Source organism: Vicia villosa, unplaced genomic scaffold (genome assembly GCF_029867415.1).
Source record: "Vicia villosa cultivar HV-30 ecotype Madison, WI unplaced genomic scaffold, Vvil1.0 ctg.000893F_1_1, whole genome shotgun sequence".
In the NCBI taxonomy this organism is placed as follows: Eukaryota; Viridiplantae; Streptophyta; class Magnoliopsida; order Fabales; family Fabaceae; genus Vicia; species Vicia villosa.
In genome coordinates this window covers 461,007-472,011 of record NW_026705402.1, presented here as the reverse complement: position 1 = coordinate 472,011, position 11,005 = coordinate 461,007, and the positions used below count along the sequence as shown (strand labels likewise).

The window sequence follows — 11,005 nt, the reverse complement described above, 5'->3', positions numbered from 1 at the left end:
TTGGATGCAAATTGCTTTTGAGTTGGCCAAGTCCAGTTGGCCAGGCATCATTTCTTAATAATAATTAGGTTACGAACATGGCAAACTTTGATTAAACACTGCAAATTAATAAAAATAACATTGACAATCATTAAAATGAGAAAAATGGTAATAGGTATAAATTAATTTTACACTATTAATTAATTATAATTATTTATTCAATTATATCTTATTTTTATTTTTAAAAAAATTTAATAATATAATATACAGTTGATTTTTTATTGAATGACAGTACATATATTTTTTTTAAGATGACAGAAATGTTTAAAATAAATGTTAACTTTTTCTATAAATTAAATTACACTAGTAACATTTTCTTCATAAAATCAAACAAATAAAAAAAGGTACTACTAACATTATGAAAATGGTTGTCGTGTCGTGGCAACCATCAATCATCGTCAAAGTACTATAAAAATAATTTGCTGCAAAGATTTTAAACTCACAAGAAACAGCGACCACATTCACATCTAGATCCAAAAACTGATAGTAAAATATCCAATTCAAGCTCAATCTAAACCCTAAATCAACATTTTCAATGCATCCACAACAATATTACTAGCAAAATTGTGACACTAAAATTCTGGAGGTTATGGAAGAAGAAAGAGAGGATATGTTTGTGGCAATGAACAAAGAGAATTCTGGATTATATCAAGATGGAACAGAATTGAGAAAATTCAGAGCATATCTAAAATGGGTTTACGTGGACCAATCAAATTTATGTAAATCTGGTTTATCTTGGTCTGTGTTTTTTTCTTTGGCTTACGTTGTACCGATTCTATCACACTTTCTTCTTGATTGTTCGACAACCTGCGATGCTGATCATACTCGACCGTACCATGTTCCTGTTCAGATTTCTTTGTCTGCTTTTGCTACCTTGTCTTTTGTTAGCCTCTCTCAATGGGATCGTAAATATGGGTTCAGTAGGTTTCTTTTTCTTGATAAAGTTACTGATGAAAGTCTCAAGATTCAACAGGGGTATGCTCAACAGATGAAGGTTTGTGTTTTTTTTTGTTGTGTGTGTAGGAACATATTAGATAAACAATGAGTTTTGTCATGCATGCCTTGTGTTTGTTTTTATTCCTGTCTTTCTATTTGATTAATAGTTACAAGAAATGTTGGAAAGGTTGCCACAGTGGAAGGTTTTTGTGCAAAGTGGGAAAGAAAAGAAAAATAATAGACTGTGGAATTTATGGTTAGTTTGATTATTCTGCTTAAGAGAAAAAGTGGGTCTGGCAGAATGGATTATTCTCTGCGAGGTGACCGATTGGAATTTGAATCTCTTCCACGGAGTCTTCGTGTTTAATGCCCGGTGACTCGGGTGTAAGGTTGACTGGAAAAAGAATGAGAGATGAGGAACATATGGAGGAGATTTGTGAATTTGGATTATGTGCTATCACCAATCTGAGGCTTTGGTGGTAGTTGGATTGAGATCAGACAATATAGATTTCAATTTTGGTATTATAGTTTTACAAAAAAAGTCAAAACCGAATTTGAAATATTGACCATTTAATCTTGATACAATAGTTACTAATGCACCTGAGTAAGGTTTCCGACTAAAGACCGGCCAAATTCGAGAGATATGACTCTTATGAGCCAGGAACTAAAAATTGAGCTGCAAAACCTGCCTTGAGAAAGAGAGCACAATATTGATTTTTGGCAATTGTATAGTTCTGATGTGTTTTCTTTCCATTCTCTTTTTGTTAGGAATTGTAACAGTAATTACAAGGTCAATATTCAATTATATAGTTTTAAGTTACATCATTGAAAAAGCTACACCTTTTATCTGAAATAGAAAAACATAACAAAATACATTTGTTTCTATTATGCAGAGAACGATGAAGCTCATCTTGCTATGGGGACTACCCTGTTTCATAGCGGAATGTGCATACAAGATATGGTGGTACATTTCAGGATCATCCCAAATACCATATTACGGTGAAATATATGTGAGCAGCATCATTATGTGCATATTGGAGCTATGTTCTTGGCTTTATAGAACATCGATTTTCTTCTTGGTATGTGTCCTCTTTCGACTCATTGGCTACCTGCAAATACAAAGACTAGATGAGTTTGCTCCTGTTTTTCAAAGAGAGACCGATGTAGGATCGATCTTGTTGGAGCACCTAAGAATACGAAGGAATCTACGCATCATTAGCCACCGTTTTCGAGCTTTCATTTTGTCTTCTCTCCTTTTGGTGACAGCAAGCCAACTCATTTTTCTTATGATGGTTATAAAACCACATGCTGATGTTGATATCCTCAGGAGTGGAGAGCTCGGGGTAATGCTTCTTTCCTTCATTTTGTGGATTGAATTGATTGACATTGTTCAATTTAAGGAACTTAATTAGTATTTCGTACTAAAATGTTGTGTTCTTTCAATGTTGCAGTTAGTCTCCATCACCTTGGTTAGTGGACTTTACATACTCTTACGAAGCGCAACCAAGATCACACATAAAGCACAATCCATCACAGGACTTACCGCTAAGTGGCATATATGTGCCACCATAAACTCCTTTGATAACATTGACGGTGAGACACCAACAGCAGAGGCAACTTCAGCACGAGCTATGGCTGCCAGTATTAGTTGGGGATCGTCGGAGGAAGATGAGTTGGGAGATGAAGAGGATGAATTGAATGACACTAAATTAATTCTGACTCAGACACATACTATCTCATTCAGTAAAAGACAGGCTTTAGGTATAGAGAATTTTTTTACTTGTATTTTGTTTTTCGTCTGATTTTGCTTTATCCTGAGTTACTTGCTTTTTAATGCAGTGACATATATGGAGAACAATAGAGCAGGAATCACTGTTTATGGATTCATGCTTGACAGAACTTGGCTTCACTCCATTTTTGGTATTCAATTGGCTCTTTGCCTTTGGCTACTTAACAAGACGGTTGGTATTTAGAGAAAGAAATGAAACTGCAATGATCCTCCTTGTGATACCTTGTGCAATGTGGAGTGCATCTTTTGAATCGTCATCTTTCCGTTCAAATTTCATAGCTCTGGTTATGACATACGAAATGTAAATGATGTGTGTTTGCTATGCATAGTGTTATGAGTATTGTAAATTTGTCCGTGTTGCCTACTACTCGTCCTCAGTGGGGGAAGATCAGTATCAAATGACACGGAAGACAGGCACGTCGAAGTGAAGAACCGGCAACAACGAGCGTTTGCTACTATGTACAGGGCTGAAACCTCTACAGATAAGAAGTTGCCGATCTTGTCAGCCTAGTGCTTTTCAAATGTTACAAAAATAAGTTAATTATCCTTGCTGTATGCATGTTTGTTAAATTATCATGGTAAATATAAATGTTTTTCGTGTAAAATATAACCGACATATAAAAGTAAGAGAAGTACTAAGTAAGTATTCTGTTATACTCTTTAAATTCCTTACGTTATTGATCGAAATTTACATAGATCTCGTTGAAAGTAGTTTTGAAAATCGTATGTTACTAATACTAGTACATCTTTTAAGAATGATCAGTGATCTGATATGATCAAATCAGAGGGGTTGAGTGACATAGAGAATAATCACTGATCCAATAGGATCTACTAAATTTTACTAGTCAATAAGAAAAAACAACACATAGTGTTGGAAAAAGTGTAGAGATTATGTTTTATTGCCAATATGATCCAACAAAAGGATGAAAGATTGAACATAATAAATATATTAAATTTTTTTTTCCAGATGGAGCCAATACAAAGCATCTTAAATTTAAAAAAAATATAAGATCCTTAACAAGGAGAATTTGTTGCAGAGAACAGAACAAAACTCACAAATCACGACAGTTACATATTCTTTCCCTTGCCTTTCTAAAATGCAAACAGGGAGAAAGCGTGTTTGGCGTCCAACAAGCTTTGTAATTATCGATTAACTTTTTCTAAGCCATGTTCTATCAGAAGCTCTTAGACCTTATAGACTTAATATCTTAAGCCAACATCTAATATCAGGATTCAGGAACACAAAGAGAGGCCAAAGATCCTTGTGTCCTTGATTCTGTACCTTAAGAAACCATTCTGGTAACGATGTCGGTAAGTTTTCTCACACACACGCACACTCACATCTTACAACAGGGAATCAAACATGAAATTTGGTTTTAATCAAATAACTATTTTCGTTTTCTTTGTTGGTGTCTACAAACACAATCATCTCCTATTTACGTCGAGTTGGGTTTATCGAGCGTGGCGTAGCTTAGTGAGAAGTCATATATTTTGGGTTTGGCCTATTCATTAGTAGGTTTACGAATAGGAGGGTCGGGGGTCTTTGGGGCGAAGCTCCCTTGGCACAATTGTCCGAACTTTGTGATCAGCTATTGTGTTCTTCTGCATTAATTTAGCTATTTACTTCAGAACCGTTTTTGCTATTCTAACATTCATATTAAGTATATTTTTAACTTATCAGCATGTTGACCTTCAAGTTGAATAGTAAATACTCGGTTAATAAGTTATTCTAGAGAACTCAGCAAGTGTTCATTCATAAACCGTTATCTAAAGCATGTAAAAATAAGCCAATATTTCAAGTTTATATCAAATCATGTTTGACAAATCTTTTACCAATGACTCTTCGTTAGCAGAATTCCCATGTTCCGAAATTTGGCAATTGGGAAGCAGACAACATTCCATATAGTGCATGTTTTGAGAGTGCACGCAGAGAAAAGGCCGGATTCATTACCAATCCGAACGATCCAATGGAAAATCTAGAGGCCTTCAACAAAAATGTTAATGCCGATGAAGCAAAATCCTCTCATACTTACTCTCACAAAGCAAATTCAAGCTCAATGGAGAAAGGAAGCCAAGAGGTACTGAGAAACAATTCTATACGCCATTCACACGGCCGAAGCAGGGGAAGTAAAGGTAGCTTTACATCAGAGTTTGGCAGCGAAAGTCGCCATAATGATCACTCTGCCATCAACAAAGCTTCACAATCAGTTCACAAAAGGAGTGTGTCCAAAGGAGTTAGTAGTAACATTGGTAGCTTCTCTTCATCAAATCATAGTAGACACAGAAATGGAAGACACTCTTTTAACGATCACGGGGTAATATTCCTTTTAATATCTCATATATATTATATAATTGCCCGATTATTAAAAATGTTTGACTTGACAGGACGATAAAGCAACGATAGTACCTGAATTCGGTAATTGGGATGTAACAGACCCGAAATCAGGAGAAGGCTATACTGTCATGTTCAACAAAATAAAAGAAGAAAGACAAATCATGTCTAGCCACAAGATTCCACCGCATAACAACGATTCAAATATGAAGAATGAATATGATGGATCTTCTTTCAGTTTATCTAAGGTGAATGAAGCTTACTATTGCATGTTTATTGTTCTGTTCTGTCCATAACTTTCGCATATATGTGAGGCGTGTAATTCAAGTTTCACTGCTAATTTCATGAATGTGTTCGTAATCTTGTGCAGTATTGTTGCTGTTTGTTTACGAGCGAAAGCAAATGAACACGGATAAGCTGTTTACTATGGCTCACAAGAGACTTGAATTTGGAGTGTTATGAATAAATTTATAATCTTATAAGAGCATGAATTAAGTCTAACATGTATGTATGGATGTTTTGATTTTTTCTTTTTAACATTGTGTTAAAATGGATCATGAATGAGTAGAATTCATGGCTTAGTTTCATTTTGCAAATGCATGTTTGTTTTGGTACTTCCTTATTTATTAAAGGTAAGAAAATATGCAAACTTTTTAGCTACTCATTAAAAATCAGAAAAAAATGTAAAATGATCTTAGGATAGTTATTTCTTATCCAGATTCCTCAGAGTCAAAGGCATGAGATTTTTATGTTTTGGTGGTTGTTGTGAAGGTATTCAAGCACGAGATCTTAAGTAGGGTCGGACAGCTTGTGAAAAATCATAAAACTAGAATCGTAGTACGACACTTAAGATCTTATTGAAGGGCAAAATAACCTATTTACACACAAAAACATGAAAATTATAATAGACAGACAAAATAACCTATAAATCACAAAATTCAATCAATTTAATTAATAATTCATAACGATTACCTCACCACAATTTAACAACAAAAGACTTTAGTCAAAATAAGTAGCTCAAAATACATAAATCTAACAAACAAGTCTAATCATCTAAGATATCATGTATTCTCATATCATGATAGTCATATAAAAGGAAACTTTAACATGTAAGATCTTAGGACCTAACATTCAATCTTGACCCCAAAGTGCACGAAAAAAGTTTTTTCTCAGATCGTAACACTAAAAGACAACTTCAACACGTAAGATCTTAAGATCCAACACTCGATCTTGACTACACAGGTTCACCTTATTTGGATGGGGCACAATATTATGCAAAAAAAAAAATTGAATACCCGCGAAGACATCAAACGTTTAAATCGATTTGATTGTGTGAGAATAAATTTCGTAGGGACGTTTCAAAATAGTTGTCATTGAAATAACTGGAGTTTCATTCTTGAGAATTGACAATGTCGAAAAATCAAAAGGAATATCAAGCACTAAATCTAGAACAAATACAAGTTTGCTAGCAACAAACTTGTCAAATAAAACTGGAATCCACTATAAAGAAGAAAACTTTAAATTTTATTATAATGAAAAATAATTCCAATGGTCACACCATAAGTCTTTAAATACACAAAATAAAGAAATATTAATGGACTTTTAATGCAAAAATAGAAAATTGCAAAAAATATTGAAATACAGTTTTTAAGTCTGAAACAAACTCGGATTACTTAAAAAACCTTCCTACACCAGTCTCCTCAACCTCTGTAGAGTTCGACCCTGAGTTCTCTTTTTGATAAAGAGCCTCATATGGTTGCAGCTTGCTGTAAGTACAAACTGAAAACCTCTCCTTATGCAGAAACACCATCACATTTTCTCCCAGATTGAAAACTTTAACTTCCACGCGTTTATTTTCCATAGGAGGCAAATCATTTGGTAGCTCATATGCTGTCAATTCTTCTGAAATTGTTGTTTTCTCCTTTACAACACTCATCAGCCCTTTACTCACGACTTGGCAGAAAAATTCAGTTTCATTAACAGCTTCATCAAGCTCTTTTTCACTCTACGTCATCATCAAGAAACTAGACTTCTTTCCTCCTGGATTCTTATCAAAGTGCAAAATAGCAGCCATGGTAATTTTATATGTGCCCCATGTAAACATCGTCATGTTATCCCATCTTCGATAAGTGATATCATTATCAAATTGCCAAAGTTTACCAAGTAAAATATGACAAACATCCACATTGAAATTCAGGTACTTTAAAATAGATGTCAAGATTGATGTCCCAACACCAAAACACAATGTCAAGAGAGATATTAATACATCATCTGCTCACACAACAATTTACAACAGTTATGAATTATGCAGGAGTAAATTGCATAAGGTAAAAGACACAATCAATTGTTAACCCAGTTCGGTGCAACTCACCTACTCTGGGGCATCTAAGGAAGGAAAACCACTATGATACTATTAATTCAAATCTAAACAACCCTATTTTATAACTTATCGCCTAATCACTATCTTATGAAATTTCTACCTAGGAACCTCCTAGGTATGAGAACCCCCTTTCACTTCCACAATCACCTCGGTGACTAAACACAGTACACTCTTTTCTTAAAAGCTCATAAGTGATTGAAAATGAACAATGAACAATCAGTCAAACTCTATGTATCAACATGATACATGAGTGACATACACAAATACAAAGAATAGATAAAACCCTTAAAGATATTAATCCTTATTCTCAGCTTCGCAATCTTTTTAGGTTTAGACTCCTCCTTTTATATATCAGTGCAGCGCTTGAGCTTGGATATTAAATCAGGCTATAACCTTCTGTCAATCAAATCAAATCCAATCATAACTTATCAAATCTTCAAATGCAAGGCAAAAGGTTTGGACATCCAATCAAGTAAATCAGATAATCTGTTATCTCTTCAACTTTGAAACAAATCTTCAGAGAATCCAATCTTCAATGCATTAATTGATCCACAAATGACAAAATAAATCTTCAAGAACAATAGAAACAAATCTTCCAGAAATAGAAACAACAGAGGCTGCAATGTCGTAGCAACATGTCACGACATCTTGTCCAACATCTTGTTGAAATTATTATTTTACCAAATGCAGCTAACAAACCAAAACCTAACACAAATAAAGAACATCACAGAGTACCTGTTATAAATAAAGCTTTTCGATGTAGATAGGAACTCAACAAGCTAGTGCTACTCGAATTTGGGAGCCCTTGCTTACCCAACCGAGGGTGTATGACTTCTCGTGGGATTTTGTGGACAACTTCAAATAATCTACCAATTTCTGCGACACTAGATTCTCCGTGTTGCCACTATCCATAATCAAATTAGAGACCTTGTTCTTGATAAAACAATGTGTTTTAAACACATTCTTGTGCTGCAGTGAACATTTAAAGAGAAGTTTAAAGATGCAGATTCTAAAGATCAAACTCTAAAGAGCCAGCCTCTGAAGATTAAAGTCCAGAGAAGGTCATCATCGGAAGATCAAAACCTGAAGATATCAGACTCTGCACAAGTCAACCTCTAAAGACTAAGAGTCTGAAGGATCATAAGCTAAGACATAGACTCTAAAGGATCAGAACCTGAAGACAAAGCTCAAGAACCAAGGAATTTCTGACAAGTCGCTATCACGTGAAGACTTAGTAGAAATTTGCAAAAATCTGGAGAATTGCAAATGATAACTCCTTTTGTAGTAAAGGAGTTTCATAAGGCATTGCAACAATATTAACAATATCAGGAATCTTTGCAATGGATATGATATTATTTCTCTCGAAGACTCACTTGTGCAAGAAGTTCTCTCTAACGTCTCTTTGTTGATTCTCTATAAATATAGTTGAAGACTTGGAGAAAAACACAACAATGCTCCTTAACAAACAAAGATATATTACTCTATCAAAACTAAGAGCACAAGTTTAATTTATGATTTCTTAACTTTTATATATTCTAGAAATCCCTAAGTTTTAGAGTCTGATTTTGTTGTATTCTGTCTACACCTCTGATTGTATATCAAATGTAGTTTATCACTTTCTCTTAATTGTTATTATTGAGTAAAAAGTCTCTTTCTTGAGCGCTTGAGCATTTGGAAGTCTCTTGCTTGTATGCTTGAGCATTAAAGTCTTGTTTGTGTGCTTGAGCATTGAAGTCCCTTGCTTGTGTGTTTGGGTAATTGGAAGTCTCTTGCTTGTGTGCTTGAGTAATTTGTAATCGGATTTGGTTATAGTGGAAATCCCTTAGAAGTGCAAGGGGGTTAAGCTACTCCTGATTGGTAGAAGGAACCAAGATAATTGCTTGTGTGCTTTTTTGCTCTCTCTTTTATCTCTGATCAACTCTATTCAACTGCTAATCATTAGACTCTGACTCATATTTTATCCTTGTAACCAGAATCTGATAAGAGATTTACAACAGAAAAAGAATAAAAAATTAACACAATTCAACCCCTTCTTATGTTTTTCTTAACTTCAGCCCCCTCTAATGTGGTGTCTAGAAACTATTTAAAAAGGTGTATCCAGACCCTTTGGGCGGTGGATTCCAAATCAATGAAAGAAAGGATGAAAGTATTTGATAAATGGCCTCAAAGGTCATATTTTTCTATCTTATCCCTTTGAATCTTCCTTGATGCCTAATTTATTTGTTGTGTAGATGTGATGAGCAACAAAGATGACACACAACGACTCAGGAGGAAGATTCGCATCGCTTTCGCTATAGTGGCTATTCTGAGTATGCCCTCGCTTGGGGGAGTTTATTCCTATAGTACGCCTATTGATATGCCTTTTAGTCTAGTTACAGGGAAGATCATTCAAACTACTCATTCTCTAGCTTGAGAATATATCTCAAATTCCCTAAATTGGGTCAGGTTGGTGGTGTTTCATTGTCTTTTTGTCAAGGAGAAGAGGAAATACTGGCCTCATTCCCGAGTTAGATGATGTTCGGGTTGAGAGTCCTCCTCATAAGTGTCTTTGACCTAGGTCTGTGAGGGGATAAACTTCTACTCAAATGATGTCGATCCCCGTGTTGCCAGCGTGTCCGAGTCCGAGGAAGAATAAGGAGTTTGATGTTCGGATTCTAATGAAGATTATGATTATTTCGCAGATCTCTTAGAGGAAGCTCAACAAAAGGAGATGGTCTAACTGGTTTATCATAGTTATCTATTTTAGCGTTCAACTCTACTAATCAGGGAGAAGTTTTCTTACCTAATCGTCTTTGTCAAGAATGGGATAAGCTCAAAGAGTGAATTGACCAATTTATAGCTGAGTGGAACCAATATCTAGAGGAATCCTAGGATGCTTATAATTCATTATTGGCTATGGAGGCTGCTCTGGAGCCTTTTGAGTATTCTGACACTTTAGTTGAAAATGTGAAGTTGCTTACGTAGAAAGTAACCGAGAAGAGTGAGACATTGTCAAAAGCAGAGTCTTGTCTAGCAGAAGAGAGCCAATCCTCACATCCTTCTTGAAAAAAAAATAGAGGAACTATAAAAGTTTCTAAAGGAATCTTAGAAGCGTTAGAGGAAAGTTGAGGACAATCTTTGTGCAATGCATGAAGAGAACCTTTCTTTTTCTAAAGAGTTGGTCGAGTAGTTACAAGAAGGTTTTTCCATTGCTAAGGATGCTTTTGATATAACGCTCTAAGGCTAGTGGAATATTTTTATTCCATTGTTTTAATTTCTTGAGATCGGGTTCGTCTCAATCAAGTCATTGAAAATAGGAAGGTTTGACTTGGTACCCCTTCTCATGCCTGCAGGTGAAAACCTAGTTCGAGGTTATTGTATTGGTTGACCCACCGTGGTCTCTAGAGTGGCTAATTACCAAGACATGGCATGAAAAATATTTTCCATTTTTTAGGATTGCATTCCTTTTTTGTGTATGTTCGTATTGTAAGGCTTGTAATGGCTTTAGTCATACGCCTATGGCATTTGTGACAACACCCCATAGTCTTTG

At 35.1% G+C, this 11,005-nt stretch overlaps 2 protein-coding genes across 2 annotated transcripts; both read left to right on the top strand.

Annotated features, from left to right (window-relative positions):
* Positions 1–437: 437 nt before the first annotated feature.
* Positions 438–3,418, top strand: LOC131631989 (uncharacterized). Its single transcript, XM_058902754.1, has 4 exons — positions 438–1,033; positions 1,869–2,318; positions 2,427–2,736; positions 2,815–3,418. The coding sequence occupies exons 1-4, from the start codon at positions 629–631 to the stop codon at positions 2,946–2,948; spliced, it is 1,299 nt and encodes a 432-aa protein (XP_058758737.1). The 5' UTR covers positions 438–628; the 3' UTR covers positions 2,949–3,418.
* A 651-nt stretch (positions 3,419–4,069) lies between these two features.
* On the top strand, positions 4,070–5,512 carry LOC131632016 (RPM1-interacting protein 4-like). Its single transcript, XM_058902780.1, has 4 exons — positions 4,070–4,075; positions 4,618–5,135; positions 5,167–5,367; positions 5,467–5,512. Exons 1-4 carry the CDS (start codon positions 4,070–4,072, stop codon positions 5,510–5,512), a joined length of 771 nt encoding a protein of 256 aa, XP_058758763.1.
* The last annotated feature ends 5,493 nt before the right edge of the window (positions 5,513–11,005 follow it).

Coding starts and splice junctions, on each gene's coding strand:
- LOC131631989 (XM_058902754.1), top strand. CDS start 629: ATGGAAGAAGAAAGAGAGGATATGTTTGTGGCAATGAACAAAGAGAAT. Junction 1,034..1,868: donor GGTATGCTCAACAGATGAAG/GTTTGTGTTTTT, acceptor TCTATTATGCAG/AGAACGATGAAGCTCATCTT. Junction 2,319..2,426: donor TCAGGAGTGGAGAGCTCGGG/GTAATGCTTCTT, acceptor TCAATGTTGCAG/TTAGTCTCCATCACCTTGGT.
- LOC131632016 (XM_058902780.1), top strand. Junction 5,136..5,166: donor ATTGCCCGATTATTAAAAAT/GTTTGACTTGAC, acceptor TAAAGCAACGAT/AGTACCTGAATTCGGTAATT. Junction 5,368..5,466: donor AATGAAGCTTACTATTGCAT/GTTTATTGTTCT, acceptor AATCTTGTGCAG/TATTGTTGCTGTTTGTTTAC.